Here is a 24,098-nt window from a genome sequence, read left to right as displayed (position 1 = left end):
TAGAGTATAATAAAACCAACTTCATCAGCTTCTCAGATATGTTTAGATTTGGAAATTATCATCACTTCTCAGCAAATAAGCATCGTACAAAATGTGATTATTTTCAGTTTCAAACAAAAGTCGGTCTCGTTTTCCTTTCGGAAAGTTTTGGAGTTACCATTAGTGAAGTTAATTTAAGAACAACGAAATTCATTAGCCCCACGGCAATTTTTTTTAAAAAACCTCCACCCACCCTTTTTAAAAATGTTTTTTCAACCCAAAATTGCAATAATTTTCATCCCGTTTCGTCCAATGAAATGGCTAGTTTTGAAGTTCGTTTTTAATTTGTTAGTTATGTTTTGTCGGATTGCTATAAAACATCAGTGCTTGTCTACGAAGTACATTTTAATCATCATTATGGAGGACAGTAACGTGCCTAGCACAAGCGCTGTTGTTTCTCACGTAACAGAAATAGAGGAAGTCTTTTTGACAACGTTGTTTCTCGTTGCGTTCCCATCGATTGAAGCGTTGAAGTCCGCTATCACAAATTATGAAAGATCAACTTACTGTCATTATGTAGTTCGAGATTCGCATTTGTGCAGAAATGAAAACTCGTACATTAAATTTGTGTGCTGGAGACATGGCCGTATAACATCTAGCGGTTCGTCACAGCGGATCAGACGGAGGAGGTAATTTTATAAATGTTATTAACATTTTTTGTCATGAAGGGCTTCCATGAACACTCAATGTCCGGCCTTCATGTATTGTAAGATTATCGACGGCTACTGGACTGTTGTACGTGGGGATGTGCATCACAATCACGAGTGCAATTCCTTGAGGTACCAAGGTAATTCATGGGTGCGCAGGTTAACAGAGGCCCAGTTTGAAAATGTGCGACCGCTGCTAGTATCTGGTACTGCTTCATTCCACATTAAGAATTATGCTTACCATTCGTATGGGAAACTACTGAATGATCAAGATATCTATAATATGCGGTAGAAAGTGTTCTCACAGGCGAACATTCCTGGTAAGCCATTTGCCAATTTATAATGTAAACGATAGGTGATTACGGGAAATTGAAAGCGCACATAACATCTTTGGGTGGGCGATGCGAATACGAATTAGACGATGAGAACTGTCTATCGTACTTGTCTTCAGCACTGGTGATCAAAAGATTTCTGCAGACCGTTTCGGTGATGTTATTGGTTTGGACGGAACATACAAGACGAATAACGAGAATATCTATTTATATCAGGTCGTAGCCCTTGATATGAATTTGAAGGCGATACCCGTTTGTATTGCATTTATAAGTCGCGAAACATCGACTTTGATTTCTCGATTCCTGTCGTTCTTCCAACGGTTAACCAACAGTCGACAGGTGGTAGGCATTGTGACAGATGATTCACCTGCAATAGCTGCTGCCATCATGCAGGTGTATCCCAATGCTCACCATATCTTGTGTCGCGTCCACCTTGTTCGCAATGTTATAAAGAGGGTAAGTGTTTCGTTCATTAACATTAACCCAGTAACCTTAATTGTAGAGGGTACGATCAGATTCCATGCGCTGCTCCTGTACATTTTCCATTGAAAACGGTTTGCCATGTCGGCACATATTGGTATACTGTACACACAGTATGACTGATGTGAACTTACAGTCAAATTGTGATAGGTGGTTACACTCTGATACTTATCTGACTCGTATTGCAGTTGAGAATTATTTCCCAATGCAATTGAGCCAGCCGAGCATGAAGAATACAGTGATTGCGTTAATCAGGCGACTGTCTGAGGACAACCTAACATCTATCATACGATATCTATACGACCATAACTCAATTTAATGAGTAATAAAAACTGTTGAGAAATATTCCGCTAAAAACAAATCGTACGATGTATGTCATATCTTGACGAAAGGTAAACCACTCTATCATGGTGGAAAAATCGAGATGGACTATTAATTGAACAGCTGGATCATGTAAACTATGTCCAGACGCTAATGAAAATCAATGTGTGACTTTTGAGGGGGGAAATGAAGTGTTAATTTGAGTTCGCCTGACCAGTCATAGTTTTGTGATTTGTTAATCAATAAACATGCTTCGGTAACCAATGAATTTTCTCCGATTAACCAAAGTGAAAATAATGATAGACAGACACGTGCCACATGGTTAGTAAATGTACATGCAGTATTGATCATTCATGCCACGTACTTGATAAACAAACCGGACTAATAATATTATTTACTATCATATTAGATGCCGACTGTCGATCCTTGTGGTTGTCAGTGCAACAACACGTGGTGTCTCCTAGTTTGGATGCAGATTATAAAAATGAATATTCAACGCTAAAAATGTTGTGTATCAATAAAATAATTTCATCTAATGGATACCTAAATACAAACAAAGCTAATTTTATATCAGGAGTTCTTGGAATTGTCTGGGAACATATGCTACAAAACTTGATCCAGTCTAATGGTTCTAGTAACAGTCCTGCAAACATAAAGTCTAACGATCATGAAAAAGAGGAAATTTAAGTAGATTAAAACCAATAATATTATGTTTACAATTATCTGCTTCACATTCTTCTGGTCTTCATATGCTTAAACACGGCTCTGAGCAATTGGAAAGTACTGAATAAATTGTTAGTAAACATAGTTTTTTTTTAGTGTTTATGAATCCTGAGCTATTAATCGTCAAAAAGCTGTAAGTGTTTCTAAAAAATTTTAAATACATTGCGTAATCATGTACAATGTAGACCACATAACGTTTGCTTTTAAGAATTTCCGACGAAAAAACTACAAACGACTGAAGTCGCTTGTAATTAATGGAATATCATGAAATACATGTCATTTGCACTGATTATGCTTGCCTAAAAATCATTTGTCAACACATAAACTTACATCACATTGAGTAATTCTAATAGTAGGTATTCTAAACTGATGACTTCTATAGCAAGGTCACTTAATTGATTAATTTGTCGTGTGCGAATTACATTATTTTGTAAGATTAACTAGCACAGAACAGGGTGTTGAGAGTTTCATAATATACAAAAACTGTAGACATTTTAGATATGCGGTCAGTAGGTTTATACAAAATCAAGTTTCGTTAGTCCCACTTTAAAGGTGAAGTAGCTTCCCGATTTCAGACTTAATATTTTTGTGACAGAACTATTCCAAAATAAAGGGAATCAATCAACGTATTCGCCAGGTACTTTGGTATGAACCTCTAAGTTTGAGGGCCATTTATAATACCTTGTTATCCAAACCGAAGTTGGATAGCGGAGTTCGAACCCAGGACTTAGTGGCTGACAGTCGGACGCCGTAAGCACTAATCCACCGTTCTATCACAACGACTAAGTAAAATCTGTTCCAGCGTAAATCCAATGACAAACTTGAAACTAGTTGATTGAAATGACCCAAATAGGATATTTGAAGTTAATCACAAAGATGTGCACGTGCTGTCTATGTTAATATAAACCTATCACATTACATCCATTTACAAGTCGCCTTATCTTGTTGTTTCAGATTGGCAGTTATCTTTTTATTATTTATTTATTCAGTTTTGTTCTAAATTGCAATAACTTTATCTACAGATATATTTGGTCTAACGACTTTCTACCTTTTTTCTTGCAATAGACAGAACTTCAAAATTAATTATTAGGCAAAGTCATATGCAGATGACTGAGTGCTATCTTAGGTATATAGTAGTTTTAAATTTTGATAGAGTGTGAAAATTACTAACGCTGTACATATTTTTTGCATCTAATCAAGACTGCTGTCCAAGGAGATATAATATCGTGGATCCTAACATCATAATACATTGAGTAGGATATAAATTAGTTTAATATAATTTACTAAATAAGAGTTAACATAACTCACCTACAAGCAGTCTGTAAATCGTCAATTATTCTCTATTAAGCCATAAACTGAACAAAAGTTATTACTGTCCAATGAATTATAATAATGATTGAAGCTAATGAAACTAAGACTGGAGAAAATGTTTCCACAGATTGTCTCCGACTGTCTTTTAGAGAAGAGATTGAGTTTGCATGGGCATAGTATAAGATAAAGCGGTCCATTTGGACCCCAATTAGGTTTTTAAGAAAAAGCATTTTTATAGATAACGGCAAATAATTTGACAGAGCTAATTTCTTTTCACTCCTGTGTGGTTATTTTGGTCGACAGAAAAATTTGTAACTCCCCATGATTTATTTTGTTTTCCAGGGTGTTATAATTATATTTTTCACTTATTGTTTACTTGTGCTACCATGATTGTTTTCTTTTTGTTCATTTTCTCGATTTTTTATTACTGTACCATTAAAACCATAGGGATGCAAACCTTTTAAAGAAGTAGGTTGTACATTTCTCCTCCCTTGCATTAAGACGATTGTTTCCCTAGTTTTTACATAGAGGATACATCCCATTGTCACCACATTAAGAGCATCCATAAATACGGGTGTATTGAGATGTTCTAAGCTATGATAATTAGGATTAGGCCATCATCAGCGTAGGATTTTATGGGAATGCGTTACCATGCAATTATTGATTACATTGACTATCGATAATCTTACCACATCTTCACCAACCTTCTTGACGTGTTACGGCGTGTATTGTTGGGATATGGCCATCTTAGTTTTATTTGCAGTTATGACTAGGTGTTGTAGCACTGTCATAAAGTGATCAGCAGCTCAGTCTAGTTGGTATAATTTGCGAATATTCCTATATAAGAAGTTAAACAATGTTTTTTGTTAAAAATATATATCTTAACATCGCAGATTACTGCTGTTTTTACTAAAAAAAGTCTTGTGTTTTGCCACCGTTTTTCAAGCTGATCATAAAATATGCAATGATGGTTGTCAGATGTTGACTTATCTAGTATAACACTACTTTATTAAAACATTCTTCATAGACACGGATTGTAATCATCTAAACTATTTTATTGTAAGGGTTACTTCGTAAATAGTAAGCTTTAAAAAATTGTGAACTTCAAGAGGTTGACAAATGTGTGTCTATCTTATGCTCTGATTTTCATTGTTCTTCATGTTGATCTTGTAGTAACAATGTAATATATTTACAATTTAATAGAATATCCTAAACCATTCGAGAAATATTTAAACTTTATTTATTCTTCACTTTTTTTATGCCAATCTAATTAAAGTAGCTCCAACAAAAAGTGTTACGAATTAAGAAACCTCATATATTTTCTGACTAGATAGTAGCAGAACTACCCCAGATTTCAAACACTGCTTTTCAACTCAAAGTATTAAGGATGAAATGATCAACAAAGCAGTTAAGCTTTTTAAAAAAGATACCTCTTTGTCACATTTAATATCAAAACGTGAAATTTGCTTCAAATCACCCGGATATTTTATTAACGCTCATCGTCTGGTTGATATAACGGATTTAATTAGCTTTCATATGATACACAATAAAGATCAATTAAATTCTCTTCTGTTTTCAGATGTTGGGTCTCTTCTGCAACCACCTGATGAAGATAGTTATTGATTATCGCAAAAGAAATTCAGTTGCTGTGCAATTTCTATTAAAAGAAAACTCAAGTGAAGACAAGTAAAATAGCTACTCAAACCCTTCTACTAAACCCCTTCATCCAAATCAATCTATGGTTTATAAATCATGCTTTCCAATATTTATAGATTTCCTTCCATTTCTAAATGCTCGGAAATAAAATGTTAGTGTATTTATGAAAAATTAGAATTTAATACGGAATTCCTACATATCAATTCCTTTGGAAACCCATAATTCGTCAGCAGGTTTGTTAGAATTTCTGTAAATCATCGGATAGACGAGTACTGGCTTAACAAAGATTACTTCACTTCATCCTGCACCAAAATTCAACGACCATATTGCTTCCAGTTAATCAGCATTCCAGGAAATATTGATCTGTAAATGAAAGCTTGGTTTTTTAAGTTATCCATAATGGAGCAATCAAATAACACAAACAATGATCTTATGCAATCGACTAGATTTTTCTTTCATTCTAACTTTTCAGATTTCGTTTACGAGTACCATTACAATGCTCACTAGGAGTATGTGTGCACTTATCAAGTTGCTTACATACTCTCGTTACTTCTCGTGGAGGTGCATTGGCCGCTCACCAGAATTCTCCACACAGATCTGATCTCGACAATCCTATTCAGTTGTTCCCACTTGCAATTCATCATTTTCATATCTCCTCACAATTCTCGGTGCACCGTGTTCTCCGGCATTCCAAATTTCCGTTTTCCCTCACCATTCCAAGTTAGAGCTTGCTTCATGATGCAGTTTGGTGATTTCCACAATGTATGTCCTATCTATTCCCAGAGTCTTTCCCTCATTTCCTCTTCAGATGGAGGCTGGTTTGTTCTCTCCCACAGTAGGCTGTTGCTGACGATATCCGACCAACGGATATTGAGTATCTCACGTAGACAACTGTTTATAAATACTTGTACCATTTTGGTGTTGGTTGTAATAGTTCTCGAAGTTTCAGCTCCGTACAGTAGAACTGTCATGACGTTCGTATTGAAGATTGTCACTTTGATATTGGTTAAGAGACAGTTGTTTTGAGTTTCATATGTTGTAGAATTATAGGAATGTTGCCCTTGCTTTGCCAATCCTCGCCTTAACATCTACATCAAATCCTCCTTGTTCGTCGATGATGCTGACCTGTGAGGTACGTGAAAGTTTCCACCTGTTGCAGAGTTTCTCCATCAAGTGTGGTTGTTTCGATTGGTGTTCTCTGTGTTGTATTTGAGGATGCTGGTATTTCTCTTGTGCATGTTGGAGTCTAATGCAACAGAGACCGCTGCTACACTTTTCATATTGATCTGCATTTGTTCGTGTGTATGGGATAGAAGTTCTGGGAGATCTGTGAAGTCCAAATCGTCTATTTGATTCCGAGCTGTCGATTGTATTCCGTGCTTCCCATTAGATGTGGAGGTCTTCGTAATCCAGTCAACGACCAGAAGAATGAGAAAGGTGAGAGGGAAAGAGGCAGAGAGAGTAAGCAACCTTGCTTGACTCCGGTTATCACTTGGAATGCGTTTGCCAGCCGTCCTACATGCACGACTTTGCATCGTAGTTCGTCGTATGAATTTCAGATGATGTTGGCGACTTTCTCAGCTACTGACACCATAGTGTGGAAAAAGGTCCCATAGGGTTCTCCTATCCACTCCGTCAACTGTTTTCGCATAGTCAGTGGAGTGGATGTATAGTGACGAATTCCATTCAATTGATTGTCCAACGATTACCCGTATTACCACAAACTGGTCCGTGAACAACCGATCCTTACGGAATGGAGTCTGTTGAACTCTAAATTGGATGTCTGCTGAATCTTTCATCTGGTTGAGCAACAGTCTTTTGAAAACCTTTCCTGCTATCGATATTAGTGTGATTCCTCTGTATCTCTTCTAGAAAATTACTGCCGGTCTCTTGCCCGGCTAATGCAGGAGGATTGGGCATGGGTTCGGCAACCCTATCCTGTAGATAAAAACACCAGCCAAATTAATTTTACATAGTTTAATAAATATTCCAACAGTATTGTATTATATATTTTTCAGTGTTCTTATCGAATGTATTACTTTTTTCCACAAAAATAAAATAATAGAAGCTTTGATTTTTCTCATTTATTCATTCAATTTGTGTGTTTGTTGTTTTATATTTCATTTGTAGAGAGAATTTTAGCTTTTTTATATTTAATCATTACCTTAGTTGATTATTCCGAGACTGACTATTTAAAATGTTTTGATAACAACTCTGTTTTTCTTCTCATCATGTTTATCGTCAGGATATTCGTAAATGAACACAGGGATTGTTAGTTTATATTGAAGTATTTTACTAAATGTGATTACGATTTATCAGTAGACATGCTTTCAGTTAGTCGTTGAATTGTATTCTATTATCTATTGGCAGTTTCGTCACTGGGCATTCCTTTCATGTGAACTTAGTTATCCTGTTGGTAAACTTTCCTTTACCATTTAAGAAAGTATTAAAATACCAATTGAATATGTTGTATATGTTGCCTTGTTAATAGAAAAATAGGCCTCAGTAATTTTTTGTTGCTGTTGCATTGATGTGTTCATATATATATATATATATATATATATATATATATATATATATATATCTTCTAGGTCTAATAATGATCTAAATCTACTCTTCAATTGATATGTTCAAAAAGACGCATATGGTCAGGACCCTACACTAATTCTGAATGCGAGGTATTAGTGGATATTAAGTCTTTTTGCGTTATCACTTATGTAAAACGATTTTTCACTGATGTTTCTTTGTTGAAGAAAAATTTCGGGTTAATGTTCACTGTTCTCATACATCCGACGAAGTATACCCTAACTGTTGTATTCGCTATACTACTAAGTAACATGTGAAATGATTTTTTCTTTCCTGTGTTAAAATGTACTTCACCGAAATGTATTTCTTTTAAATTCAGAATTATGCTCCAGGATTAACTTTATTCGCTGCCTAGTTTCATTAATATCCCAACAACTTCTATCACCTTACAATCAAATATATTTTCGTAACATCTATTAGCATATGGATGTGCTATTTTTTTTTCTCAAGAACGCTATGTGGTTGAAAAATGCAATATGATTGCGTCTATTTTTCTAAACCACAAATTTCTTCTTTTCCTACTTTTCTTAGGTATTTATGAAGGTTTATTTGTGTTACATACTAGCTGAAATTGTTTCATTTTCATAATTCAACCCACAATTTTAATGCTTGTTCTTCTGTGGATCGATCAGTAGCTAATGCTTTCACGTATTATTTACATTAAAATTACACAATTAAATTTGACCTTGTGATTCAAGTCTGAGATTAGTGAGTAGATTCAGTCGTGATTTTTTTAATGTTCTAGATACATCCTTTTGATAATTAATAATATTTCTTACATAATAAGCTGTAACTAAAAGCTTGTTAAACAATATTGTACGTACTTACTGAACAACCAAGAATTTTTATACGAAGTTAGTTTATTAGTTCATCAATCAATTTTTGGTCCATAATTTGAATAAAATCTTTCCTTTTGTGTAACAACGATAGTCTATTTATTTTTTCATTTATTTTTAGCCTATTTTAAATCCCTTGCTTCTACCTAGTCAGGGGATTTAATAGAATATCCATCAAATTATCAAAGCCATTATTTTTCATCCTGCTTTCACTAACAGAATCGATGTTTCAGTCAAGAAAGTCAATTTCTTTCCTACTATTCACTTTTTACATAACAATTTACTGCCAGTCAACGATCTTTGACCCTGAAACCGGTAAACACTATCCAATATCAGATTCTTCTCGTATAGAAGACATCCCATTTTTGTTACCTAGTCCTGATCCTAAAGAGTATCCACCAGAATTTCTTAACTCTTTACTGGAGCATTGTAATGATCCCATGCCTAGTTACATCGAACTGTTCTCGAAAGCTTGGATTGCTTTTAAAGAAATGGGTTTCAGCAAATCAACGTTTCAAAACACTTTCTTATTTGTTCGCCGCATCATCTCTGCTATACGTCCATTACAAGTGTTTCATGCTTTATTGACAGGCTTTTTACTTACTCTTCTTCGAGTGTATATCACACGAAAGCTTTATACGGTGAGTTTTTTTTGACAACTTAACACCCACTTATTGGTTCGCTATGTATTCAAATGAATGCATTGTAGTGCTTAAGAACGAAGTGAATCTATAAGTTGTTGATTGCTTCGCGTTTCATCAGTATGATGTGTGTAGTCATTTCCTATTTAACAAAACTGTCTACATACACGCTTCCTCCTATTTAATATGCGTAGTTTGGCCTACACTATTATAAACTAGAGTAAAGAGTCATAGTTAATTATCTCAGTTTAAAGTAGGTTATAATGTAAACAAAGCTACATGAAATAATCCGGGTTGGTTTGGTACGACCTGATAATCTTCGTATCAGTTTAATGCACACCATCTTACATCTGTCTGTCCTCATGGAGTATAGGCCGCCAACCAGGATTTTCCAGCTTACTCTGTCCTGAGCTCTCTTTCCATTTGTTCCAAAGTGCTATTCGTCCTTTAGATATCTGCTTCCGATTACTGATGCAATGTGCTTTCTTGTTTGCCTCTTTAGCATTTAGGATTCTAAGTTAGGGCTTGCTTTATGATGTAGCTTGGTGATTTTCATAATATGTATATACACCTCTTCCTAATTTCTTCCCCATCTGGAAGCTGGTTTGTTCTATGCTACAGTAGGTTGTTGTTAATGCATACCATCTAATATTATAATATTCATTGATTATAATTGTCTATTGATAGGATGGATTTGCGTTTATGTTTAGGCGTAGGTGAAGTTACGTATGACTGAAAATGTCATAAAATGGTAGTGCAACTTCAGAATTTGATTTGAAACCACACCAGTAAAGTCGAATATCTATGTAGTCAGAACTCTGAATAATCATTTATGCTGTTATTACGTAAATAGGCTGTGAGTAATTAATTGCTGATTAGCCTTCACTGATATGAAGTATACCGGGGCAGTTATCATTTTCTGAAACCAGATGTGTCTGTATTAGAAGACAGAATAACAATGGCTGATATAGAGGATATCTAGTACAAAAGTAAACATTTTCAAAAGCTATTTATTAAGACGTATACGATTTTAGAGTAAGGGTTTTTATAGCATACACAACAGTAATCATTACTGACTTATATAGCTTTTGTCCTATAGACTTGGGATTTGAGTGTTCGATCTCTAAGTGAACCTTCCATGTCTAGTAATTCGTTTTTGCACCAGTTACCCTTTTCAAATTCAGCATGTGGAGTTTGTCCATGGGATTGGCTTTACTGTGTTTATATTACACTCATTTATCTTAGAGGATTTTACGACAAAACTTCACTGGATATTAGCTAATTAACATGAGTAATTTTACTTCATTTCACAGTATATTTTGTGCACATTATCCGGTTGCTCAGATCAAAGTAATTAAGTTGGTTTAAAATGTAGAAATTATTTCCAGTATGATGAGTGTGTTTTCAGAATTTTGTAAAGAAGATATATTTCTATTTTTCAGAGGCTTATTACCGATGCTGGTGTAACTCCAGAAGTTTCTGGTAAACTTATTGAATCTGGTTGGAAATGTTTTTGGTTCTTATTTATGTGGCTTTTTAGCCTACAGGTTGTAGTTTTAAGTGGCAGAACAGATTTCCAATATCCCTTGTGTGTCTTTCGCAATAACATATTTACAAGTAAGTATTCTTCTCATGAAATTAATTGTTTAACTAGATTTACGGCTTCCTGCCGATTACCTTCAACTAATCCACCTAACCCTAGAGTGTTTGTATAAACAAAATATCGGACAATATTGTAAAACACCTGACAGTTTCTGGACTTTACTGTGTAGCTTTAACTGCGTTCTGAATATGTGTTGGACGGATTACCATTGATTCTCGAAATTTAGAATATGTTGAAAGTGTAGTATTCAAACGATTTGATTACTTTAACCTCATAAGCATACATTTTCCGTTATCTTCGTTTAATGCTGAGTAGAAGTTTTAGGAAGGTAGTAAATAGTGCCACAATTACAATCATTCGTAAAAATGATCTGGCATGAAGAGAAATATCTTTGTCATTAGGAGAAAGCACTTTTGAACTGAAATACATTTATACTTTTTCTAAGATATGATAATAAAGTAAACTATTGTATATGTTTAATAAATTCAATCTATGCTGATAATGTTGACTGTGTCAAATCACTGTGCTTACCACCGTTAAATCCTTAGGCTTAAAATATAAAATAGATCTAATTTTCCTTTCCATTGTCCAATGAACTTCTATTAACATCAATATCAAATAGAATTATTGGAGTACGTTTATTCAGCATAAAATCGTCTCAATAATCCCGATTAGATCAGATTATAGTTTTACAAGTAATTTGTCAGTTTATGTCAGATGATATACTGATATATCTTTAAAATAAAGCCTATTGTAGTGAACGAAAACTTAAGCGGGGTAAACGAATTTATTGAATAAGGCAAAATTACACAGTGCTTTCCTAAAATATGGAAACCATACATTAAGTACATTATTTGCACATTTCCCATCAATTGTTCTTGACATACCTCATTATTCTTTCAATTCTGTTATTATTCCAATTGTCCTCTGCTTTTCTTCCTGTTCTCTTCAATTCAGTCTTCAGCTGGTGGTTATTCCATTTCTCATTATTGCTACATACCGCTTAAATCTGTCAGCATAAGCAGCATACACCATAGTATAATTATAAAATAATATAAAGAGGTGTGTCAGTTGTAATGTCCACCTACATTTTCATGCTTTTGACAATTATATATTCATTATATAAAAATAAATCTTGACTTCTTCTATATGCATCATATCTTTAAATTATGAATAGGTATTGTTTCAGGAAATTAATTTGATGGGATTCAAAAATGCTCTATGTACTTTATAGATTTTACATCTCATGAGAACTGTAATATATTGGTTATGATTTTTAAGGGTGACTATTCTTAGTGTCGTGATCAGTTTTGATAGAAAAATGACAAGGATTCAACAAAAGCACTAGTTGTTGTGCTAAATAGATTCATTTAAATGATCAATTCAAATGACATAGAATGAATCGTTCGTTAACGTCTATCTAATTTGATTTCAGTGTACAGAGATATGGAAACTAAAATATGAATTAGCGTCATAGTACAATAAATATTTCGCATAAGTGGTTCGATTTTAAAGGATATTAATATATGGTGAATATTTGTGTTTCATTAACTGTGGTTTATTACCTTGTGTTAGTGGCTACGATAGTTATTTCATGAAGCTTGGCTATCTCATAAAAAGCATTTTAAGCTAATCAAAAAGATTGTGAATTATCAATTTTCCAAATCCCTAATCAGAATATTTAAATTCCGAGAATTTTCAGAGAAAATTTAAGAATACATATTCATAAATATATGATTGATTGTAATGGAGTTCATCAACATACATTTCTTTGTGAGATGTATTGATACAACATAAAAGTCAGTTGTTATTGACTAATGGTACCTAGGTAAGATGTTGAAGTTGCTTGGTTCTGAAAGCATTCGATCTGTAACCAGTGGATATCAGATATGAACATCGCTCCATCTACTTTGATTTTAAAAAATGGGTAGTATCACTAGCTTTCATACATGATGTGGTTCAAAGTTGAGCAAATAAATTCATGCTTAGTATAGGAGTTACATTTTAAAGCTTGAAGTAGCAACACTTATTTAAAAAAATGGAACTTCAAAACTAGTTTGAAATCAAGTTCGAACCACTAACTTAAGTGTCATGTTCAAGAAAAGTAATCCTTTACATGATTAAATATAGGGTCTCATTGATTTATAAGTATTGTTTTCCCAGTTGGCTGTATGAAATATTAGACACTGACCAGAAATATAACCACTCAATTTTAAAAAAGCAGCTCAATGGTTTAATAACCCAATTTTTCACTGGATAGTGACAGTTCCAAACGTCTCTTCAATTATTCTGATAGTATCAAGTGTGACAAAATCAAAATTGCTCTTGATTACTAAGTAAAATCAGAAATATATGCATGCACATAACTTGACTAACTTCATGATTTTTTTTCTTAAATTGAATTGTTTTAATCAGTTGGCTACTTTGATATTCCGACCCCTCCTGATTACTATTGGCTTTATACACTGCAGTTGGGATTCTATTTACATTCATTATGGAGTGTATTTTTTATGGATTTGTGGCGTAAAGATTCTTCTGTATTAGTTCTACATCATTGTTTGACACTTTTACTGCTAGAAGGTTCATTATTGCTAAGGTAAGATAAATAAATTATTCTCCATAAAGTAGTTATTACATTGCTTCGATTTATTCCTGATAACTCATGAAAATAATTGAGATTAAAATCATCTTAAAATTCGTTCAACATTATCTTATTCTCAATCATTTTTGTGATTTCATATACCATATGAATTTAAAAGCATTTTAAGGGCCGATTACCACTTTGATTTTTATTTAATCTCAATGGTTAAGATCATGAGTCAGTTGAAGCTAGACCACAATCGAAAACCTGGAAGCACTGGATGGCCGTTTTGTCCTATTGTGGGACACCTCAGCAGTGCGCATTCACGACCTCGCCCCCTGCAAGATTCGAACCCAAGACCTACTGGTTTTATTTAGTCGTTAACATTTTATGAAAATTAACGGAAACTATTCAAAACAGTTTTTCTATAAGCATTAATTTGTACTTTACTTCTATTAATGGTGTTACGTATCAAATGCAATCTTTCAACATCTTTTTATACTCTGTATGTAGCATACATAGAGTGCTTGTAGGTATAAAGAAACGATTATTTAATGTGCTAAAACATTTTGGAGAATTAAATAAGAATCAAGTGAATCATCGGGAGAAGATGAAAAATCAAAATTAAAGTGAAAATAATTTTTCGAAGAACATTAAAAATTGAAAGTAGAAATAGATAGTGGTAGGGGGATCACTTCCCAATTTTAAAATTAAGGATAGGAGAAGAAAATGATTTCGTCAGTACCCAACTCACTTTTTCTAATAGTTTTCGTTCATACTTTCTCTTCATAGATTGAAGGATATATATAAAGTTTGTGAAGTATCTACTGTACAACTTAAAACCTGTTAACTCGCTATGAAGAATTGAATAATATGCATTTTCATACTGATTCCAATTCTACTGAAGTAAATTTAATCAAACCCATTTACAGAACACGTTTTCCGTACATGACTTCAAACTGCAAATTTTCTATGTGAGGGATAGGGTTGGTACTCAACTAGCTGAACTGTGTTTCAGCGTTCAACTTTGTAACTTAGCTATTAAAAGTCGAATACTGTAACTCATAAGCCACCAATTTACCAAGTTCGATTGAAATAATAAATAACACTTATTGGCAATAATCTTACCTCTTATGAAAAGCCAAATGTTCAAATGCAGTCACAGAAACGTACAAGTTTAAAATTTGAGATAAGTTAACTAAACTATTCGTGAAAGCTATATGAAATGTTTTGGAATTCCATCTGATGATTAGATATTTATCGATATCTATTGGTGTAACGATGTATTAATTTTAATGAGTATAAACTTTAGAAATGAGGAGAGGGGTTGCTTGATTTAACAATCACAGTAACCGACCGAACGGTAGACTCAGGGGGCACAAATCACTATCAACTACTGTTGTAAATGAATCTCTTTGGGCGCATATTTATTCGAGTGGTTATTAGTAGATTAATCTTAGACTTCAGTACAAGATGAATATTTTCAACTATAAAATAAATCAAGAAAATACTTATAATGTTGTAAAATCCCATAGAAATCCAACACCAGGAGAAAGCTTCATTCTTTAGTACTCATTCGATTGCTATATGGTAGTTTGTGACAGTGCCCCCAAATGCCCTGATATGGCCGAGAGTGGGGTTGGCCTGCTCTCCCTCTCGAAATGCTCTCACACGGCCATGCGTATACAGCCTTTGCCAGGGAAGTCCTACTCACTGCCTTCTCGTAACGGGTGTGTTGTTTACGAAAATGAGAGGACGAAAAGCGAATGTTCGGCGCTTTAACCGGATTCCAAACCAATGGTGCACATGGGCTCCAGTATCCTACGGGAACAAATGACGTATGAACCAATCATTGGTCACCGGCTTCCATGGGACTGCATCTCCTTACGATGATCCACCGCCTTGTGGATCAGACCTTTAGCTCGAAGGCTCGGGGAGTGGCCCCCTAAGAAAACCGCCTGCTTCGGTTTGGGCACCCGGGCAGTATCACAGCCCACACACACAAATATGGTGTGGCGCATATATATTTGGTACCCTTTTGTACCAATATTTATGTGTTGAAATAAAATAAAATAAATAATTTGTAACAGTGCTTATTTCAGTAAAGCTGTTAGTATTCTAAAAAGCATTGGCATTCCATTTTGTAGTGTATGTGCTTGGCCATGATACATTTGTTTAAGTTAGGATCTAACCATCAATCAAATGTCGAGATTTTGTGGTAACATTTATGGAAAGCGTAAATAGAATGGTCACTACATAATCTTACAGTTGACTTTAGATACATTCAGCATTCATTCAAACGTCATTAACAAAAATGCATCGTTACAATATTCAATGAAAATGTTTGCTTATTTTTTATTAACAAAACGGTTCGCTAAAAACTCATATTGACTGACGCTTAGTCAGCAGTAGTAAAAAAACGTGACTTTCAATCATTAAGTCACGGATTTAAGTTTTTTACTTCATATTATTATGTAAACTTGGACTTGATAATTGAGTTTTATCAAAGCAGTTGTATCTTATGTCTTTGTTATTGGAACATGATGTCTCGACTCAATGTTTTTCCAACTTTATTCATCGTTTTGTTGTATGTGAAATTACATGTGAATTGTGAGTTATTTTAATCAGTGAGTAATGTAAGTTATCACACGTTGAATAACGGTTACTATTATTTTTACCTTAAGTTCAAAGATGATAATGTGCTGTATTAGCGTGAGCGTAAGATTTAAAACGTTAGCGATCTATTCACCTTAAAAGTGTTTGTATTTATACCGAAAGAAATTGTAGAGACCTGTAGGTTCTTAGTTCGATTCCCCATGAGGTCGTCAATAAACACTGCTAAGGGGTTTCATACTAGGACTTAACAACTATCCAGTGTTTTCTGTTTTTTTGACTGTTGTCTTACTAAACCCAGTCCTTGATATCTAGTATAAAATCTAAAAGTCTCCACAAACCTCGTGTAGTAATTTCGTTCTTACTACCACTTTTTTTTCAGTTCAGTCTTCTAGTCAAAAGTTCTCAATACGCTTTACTCATTATTTGTCTAAAGTTTATTTCTTCCTCCATTTGTGTGTTTTCAAATATATTTTTAGAATACATCGTGCGGGTGTTGTAACTTTACTTCTACATGATTTATGCGATGTATTTTTAGAATTCGGTAAAATAAATGCCTACTTGCGTATTCGACGCGGAAAAGTGTATACTATTCACGTAACTATTGCCAATATATGTTTTGCACTATTTGCAACATCATGGTAAGTAAATTGGGAAGTAAAATGATTCATTGGTAAATTATTATTTTATTAATAATTTTCAAAAGACTAGTATTTGAACGAAGAATATTCTTTTCTATAAATTCTCTTCAGGTTCTACAATTATATATACAAATTAATAATCCGAAAAATCAGAATGGGTTTTGTGGAGATTTTTAGAAATTTCACAAGTTGAAATCATGAGTCAATTGAGGAGTCCCATATCAGGACGAAACGGCCGTCTAGTGCTTCCAGGTTTTCCATGGTGGTGACTCATGATTTCAACTTGTGAAAAATCCGAAAAATGGCCAGGTTAAGGGCAAAGTACATCGTTTAAAGCATGTGAATTTAGGATTGTGTTAAACAAAACACAATAAAATTGTCAATGTTGATATGACTCATATAGAATGTTAACTTGAATCTGCGTATACGTTAAGTGAAATTTTATGATCCATGATCAGAATAAATATGGGTCAAATAGGGTGAGAGAGAAATAATAGTGTAATTACAATTCGATCAAATTAGTAAGACGTAATAACGAGGGATGAATGCGAAATGCGTGAATCATGTATTGGGGAGATTAATAATTATGTCTAACCAATAATACGACTGATAATAATGACAATAATAATAATAATACAAAGATTTACGAATAAAGATAACAGAGATAATTACGATTGACTACGAAAGGTCATAGTCAAATTTGGTCATTCAATAGTTAAGATTACGACTGATTAATTGGCCTTGATGTTGGCCAGGCGAGAAGTGTTCCAATATATTTCTTCTGTACGCATAGCTCCGGTTTCAGACTAAAAGTCCTTCAAACGGCTGAAGCAGTAGCCATCCGGATTGCTATTATTACGTCCTTATTACGTCTTACTAATTTGATCAAATTGTAATTACACTATTATTTCTCTCTCACCCTATTTGACCCATATTTATTCTGATCATGGATCATAAAATTTCACTTAACGTATACGCAGATTCAAGTTAACATTCTATATGAGTCATATCAACGTTAACAATTTTATTGTATTTTGTTTAACACAATCCTAAATTCACATGCTTTAAACGATGTACTTTGCCCTTAACCTGGCCATTTTTCGGATTATTAATTTGGATATATAACTGTAGAAACTGAAGATAATTTATCGAAAAGAATATTCTTTGTTCAAATACTAGTCATTTAATATGACGGGGATATTTAAACGATTAATAATTTTCAGTTAGTTAAGTATACGCAACGCCGAACAATTTTTCGGACGTAGATGCATTTTTTTTACCCTTAGCAGTAGGTTGGTGTTATTTCGATCTTCGTACATAACTTGTAACAGGTCTGTATTTATCATCAAATATTTTGGTACGTAGTTACAAACATTCTATTTCCATGCTATATAGGCTTTGATTGACTTCTTTTAAAACTTAATTATTTTATTCAGTCACTATGTGATTATCAGCGGAATGTATTGTAGACTTGTCTAGTCCTGATCCTAATCAATTAATCTACGCCGTCTGTAATCACTAGGTCTTTCTTTCTATATATACACATTTAGATAGCGATTCGGGCTACATATTTCCTAACTATTCAAGTGTTGAAATAATTTCCCTACTTTCAATTTGCTTTAACCTACTGATACATTCGTACACTGTTTCAGTAATTTATAACTTCAATACCATGAGCGAAACTATTCTGTTCTCTTCTTTATCCATCCCGGATAACTAGAGTAATTACACCATTTTTGCAAATGAAGTTATCTGATATGAACTCAATAAAATCAGTCAAAATACGTTTAGTTTGTTGATGAAATATCAATAAAAAAATGATTAGAACTGACACAAAATATAATCAAAAATGGATTGAATCTCTATAACTAGTGTTGATACTGAATAATGTACTGTAATAAAGTTTCAACCGAATCGACAATAAATTAATTCATATAAATTATATTTTAAGATTGCTTATCCCCAGCACTTACTGATCATGTATTTTAATTATATTATTTACTAAAGTACCTTTACAAAAAGCTAACAATACCAAGTGTTTAAATAGACATTTTTCCCCTCCATACCTCTTTATTCTATTATGTGTGACGAAATATCAGTACGGATACAGAAGGCTCGACTAGCTTTTGCCAAATTGCGTCATTTGTGGCGTAGGTGAGATATCCGTCAACCCGTCAACCAGAGGACGGGTTTACTGTTCAGCAATTCGTTCCGTTCTACTTTATGGCAGTGAAACACGGCTGGTAAGAGTAGGGGATATTTGCAGGTTACTAGCATTCGATCATAGGTGTCTTCGAAACATTGCTCGTATATCTTGTGACCACCGAGTAAGTAATGTAGTTGTTAAGAAACGGGTACTAGGTAAGGATGGTAAATCAATTAATGAAGTAGTGAAACTTCATCAGTTGAGATGGCTGGGACACGTGTTACGTATGGCCAACAACCGACTGCCTCGACGAGCGATGTTTCATGGTGTAGGAATAGGTTGGACGAAAGCTAGGGGCAGTCAGACCAAAACATGGCATAAATCCATGAAGTCACTGACATGTGGGCTGAGTGAGCCATGTTGGTAGGTGTAGACTATCTGGTTGGGGACCGCGAGATGATAACAACCGATGGTTAGAGACCCTGAATGAAATCACTCAAAATCGTTTGTGATGGCGCAGGTGCATGCACTCTTTGTGTTCTCCCAAATTCTAATCTTCTGAATTCTTCATGTCCCTCTTTTTCTTTCCAAATTTATCTCACTATATTATACTCCTAGAATAACATTATTACTTCATTAAGTAAATCATAAAAGTAAAGAGAATTCAGTGATGAAAACTATCTTTTCGACAAAATTATTTACTTAAGCTGTACATTTGTATTTATGATTGTATGGTAAATATATGTCTATAGAAGAATAGACAAAAACTGCATCATAAAGTGTTTTTCGTTTTTCTTCATATCTGTCAACTGGACAATTATGTTTCATAATTATTTCTAGCCTTATATTCTTGTCTTACACCTTGATTATTGCGTAACCTCATTTGATAATAAAGGTCTCGAATCAATTTATGATGCAATCTTTCCTATCCTTCTATAAGGATATTTATCATACAACTGTAAATACGAGTATACAGCTTAAGTAAATGATTTTGTCGAAAAGAAAATCTTCGTTGAACTCTATTCTCAATCAACTATTCAATCAACTCATGATCTCAACTATTGAAATTACTATAATATCCACAAACCCCCTTCTGATATTTTAATTAAGTATGCTAAATAATTTCAATCTAATTATATTGTTTTTTCGTAAATTTGAGCTGTTTTGCAACTTATGAGAAGTCTTAAAATATGGTGAATTTATTCAATTCTTCTAATTTGGTTACTTTTGCTCTCTATACATCAACTTTTATTGTTACCGTTATTAGTGAATTCATATGAAGTTATATAAATACATTTTGCAAATGGGTTTCCTTAAATTCCTCTGTTTTTTCTTCACAGGGTTGTTTTGCGACTATATTTATTCCCATTGAAAGTTTTATACGCTTCATCTTGGGGAGCTTATATTTGTTTAGTCGGTCGAGAAAACAGAGGATTTCTGTTTTTCAATTTACTGCTATGGTGTTTATTTGCAATGCATATATATTGGTTTACGGTATGTTGATGCTGTTTTTTTCCTTGTATTCTATTACACTTATTAAATGATTACATATCTGCTTCCTACTACATAATGTAATGTTCTTAGAGATATTCACTTTTATCAGATACTCTGTATTACATACCTATAGTTTTTTTTAAAGTTAAATTTCTTATGCAGTCATACAGTTAGTATTTCGTAGTATGAAATTATCTATACTAAGTTCGGTAGTGATTCATATTAAATACTATATTTTTACTATTACCATTGTTTCTAGTTTAGTAGTCTATTTATAGATACATTTTAGTCCCAGTCATTCGTTTTAAGATCAATAAAAGGGTTAACCTATTCACTGAGGAGTCCTATACTAGGACGAGACGGCCGTCCAGTGCTCCCAGGTTTCCCGAGATGGTCTAGCTTTAATCAACTCATGAATTCAACCATTAAGTTACTACAATCTACGCAAAACCCCTTTTTGATAAATTTATGGTTCTTCAATCGTATTATTTACATTCGACGTTTCCTGTCACTCATATTGTTACTACGTCTACTACTTTGACATTGCTTCCAACTAATCGACTGATGGATTGACTCGAGGAAGTCTGAGACTGACAGAAAGTGGTAATTGAAAAGGTGAAACGACATAGTTCGATTTATCAGTTTCATTGCAAATGTCCAATGAATGTTTTCTATTTGATTTGTTCAATTGTAATGTTTCTATGTACTTTACAAATAATACACGATAGCTTGTACTATCGGATTGTACGGTGTCTATATTTTTAATTAACTTAATGCTCCTATTTATTCGACTACTTCATTTGTACGCATAGATTTTTGTGGTCCGTTAATTTGACTACAATTTGATTGAATGATGATGTTAACGAAATATACATGTCATCAACCCTCATATATAATTATCAACTTAATTCGCATCAGAGAATAACGGAACAAAATAAGTCGAATACGAGAATGAATTTTGGATGCGTAGGTTTCATACACTTGTTGATCCAGACAGATAATCAAAGAAACAAAGCGGAGAAGTTGACCATATAAGGCAAACATGTCAGCCTCATCTGATCAAGCGTGACTCAATGTTAATAAAGTTGAAGACATGTGATGAGTAGGATAAGCAATATACACACATACGATCAAGGTTTATCAGCGAATAATTGAGAATGTCAAAATGTTAATCAAGAATATATAAATCCATCTGTCCAGATGCTAGAATAACCATGTGAGGTTGACATAATACTAGACGTCAAAAGATGATTGGTGTAGTCCTAATTTATCAATATTATCAACATTCACTTTTCTATATTATCACTTTTTCCTCCCTTGTATTTTCATTAGTTCATTATACGTATGGCCATTCGAATATTTACAAGTCCATTAGAAGCATGTGATGATATACGTGAAGATACACCGAATAAAAAGATCGACAATATGAATCTGTGTAAACATAAGACTACATCAGAAACAGTTTTAAACAATAATCATAATCATATCACTACTACTTATACTGCCACTGATATCACTGATACATCTTTCATTGTAAAGCAGATTAAACGAATAGAAAATAATAGCAATAATAATCATACGGATAAATCTTTGACAAATGGAAGTACATACATATCAACCAAGTGCAATTAACTAGAATTTATTTGTTATAGACAAGGATGAATTGTTATTTACACATAACATAACTTGTGAACAAACTATATTAGATAAGTTTGTGTTTCATACTCATTCCATTTAATTCTATTCATTACTGTTTTGTCAATGGTTATTTTCTATGCTCCTCTCTTATTTTATATTCTATTCACATATCTATTAATTTGTAAGAGATTCAAATTTTCTTTTCTGTATGTTTTAATTGTTGTTTGTTTACTTCTCGATTTCACTACACACTGATTTTTTTCACAATGAGATTGACACACACACACTCACATACACATTGCAGTTAACTAGGGATCTTTTATAATTTCAACTCTTTCAATATGGTGGCACTTTTCCTTCAAGAATTCTTGTTCAATGTCTTAATAGAGATATATACAAGTCACTATTATTTTGTATTTTGTTTGTATTCTGAGAAAAACGATTAAATTTGTAACCAGATGTATTAGGTGAACTTGAGTTTTATTTTGTCTTTCTGTGATCTTTATGTGTAGTCATTTCTGTATGATATGCGTCTAGACACGCCCTCTCAAATGGAAGTAAAATAATATTGTTGTTATTATGTAATGAGAGTGGGATAAAAAAGATCTCATGGAAAGTGGGAGTACACAATTTGTACTTGACTTTCTCATATATTGCCATATGTAGATCCAACTGCAATGTTAGTAAATATCTCCCTACCTCTTTTTCTTTCACTCTCTGTATGTTGTATGATGTAATGAAATCATCAGTCTTCTTTCTTTTTTTATGTATCATTTTGAACTTCTACTGTTTTCATTATTTCGACTTTCATTATAGTTTTTGGAGTGGTTTTTGTCTTTTGTTGTTGTTTACACTTTTGTTTTAATAAAACAAAGAAAAGAGTAGTGATAATGAGGGGAATGAAACCCAAGAAAAATGATGATGGTTTATTTCGTTTGATCTGTAGCCCAATGGTTAAATCATTCACTATCCGTCATCAAGTTCGAGGTTTTGAACCTCGTTCCATCTAATTCGGTTTGGGCAACCGAGTAGGATCATTAGCCCATATATTTGAACAGTGCCTTATACTGAAGTATCTGGTGTATGGGTTAGTTAAAATTGAAAATTTTATATATTTCATCCCTTTACAACAGACTCTGTGTGTATCAGTATATTTGTAACGCGAGTTCTTCAAACATTTAATTAACCGTGAGGGTACTCAGTCCTCGGTTACTATTATAAGACTTTAGGAATTGTGTAGACTTTAATAGTATGTTTGAGTGGTACTTAGCCTCAAAAGCTGAATTGTCTATACAAAGACTCAAGAGGACGGATATTGAAAATGAAACAACTTACTGCGGAAGGTCTTATGTAATAAAGCGACAAGGTTACGTAAATAATGTTTGACACAAAACTGTGACAGTATTATCGGAAATGCAATTGATCGAAGGATATGCTGATACTAGAGCACTCATCAGCCTGTGAAATGATGACCTGACTAATTGGCCAAATTTATTGAGTGCTATGCTATGGTTCAAAAGCAGTTGTGGTGCTGATTAGTAGATGTAACATAATAATTAGGACCTATAGCGCAACACTGGATCTTTAGCATAATGATTACTAAATTATACCGAGTGAATTTGAACAATGCGAATTCCACGACGCTTGTGTTAAATAAAGAGGATTCAGTGTGTCTCAGTAGTTTTTCAACAGCTGTTATTAGTCTCAATAAATTATGCCAGGAGACTTCCGGTCACATGCCATAAAAAATCATTCATTCTAAGCTCTAATTAGCCAATTTCACAGAAGCGCTTTAGCCAATAAATGTCCA

General features: G+C 33.6%; 1 protein-coding gene across 1 annotated transcript; it reads left to right on the top strand.

Annotated features, from left to right (window-relative positions):
* The first annotated feature begins 491 nt into the window (after window positions 1-491).
* CERS1 (Ceramide synthase 1) lies at window positions 492-24,098 on the top strand. The gene is made up of 7 exons (XM_051209775.1): window positions 492-1,006; window positions 1,042-9,572; window positions 11,015-11,189; window positions 13,591-13,771; window positions 16,849-17,010; window positions 20,497-20,650; window positions 21,983-24,098. The coding sequence occupies exons 2-7, from the start codon at window positions 9,156-9,158 to the stop codon at window positions 22,280-22,282; spliced, it is 1,389 nt and encodes a 462-aa protein (XP_051075235.1). The 5' UTR covers window positions 492-1,006; window positions 1,042-9,155; the 3' UTR covers window positions 22,283-24,098.

The sequence above is a fragment of the Schistosoma haematobium genome, chromosome 1 (genome assembly GCF_000699445.3).
Source record: "Schistosoma haematobium chromosome 1, whole genome shotgun sequence".
NCBI classification, from domain to species: Eukaryota; Metazoa; Platyhelminthes; class Trematoda; order Strigeidida; family Schistosomatidae; genus Schistosoma; species Schistosoma haematobium.
Note: the sequence above shows the minus strand (reverse complement) of the source record. Positions and strands in the feature narration are given on the sequence as shown.

Coding starts and splice junctions, on each gene's coding strand:
- CERS1 (XM_051209775.1), top strand. CDS start 9,156: ATGTTTCAGTCAAGAAAGTCAATTTCTTTCCTACTATTCACTTTTTAC. Junction 11,190..13,590: donor TCGCAATAACATATTTACAA/GTAAGTATTCTT, acceptor TGTTTTAATCAG/TTGGCTACTTTGATATTCCG. Junction 13,772..16,848: donor GAAGGTTCATTATTGCTAAG/GTAAGATAAATA, acceptor ATATATTTTTAG/AATACATCGTGCGGGTGTTG.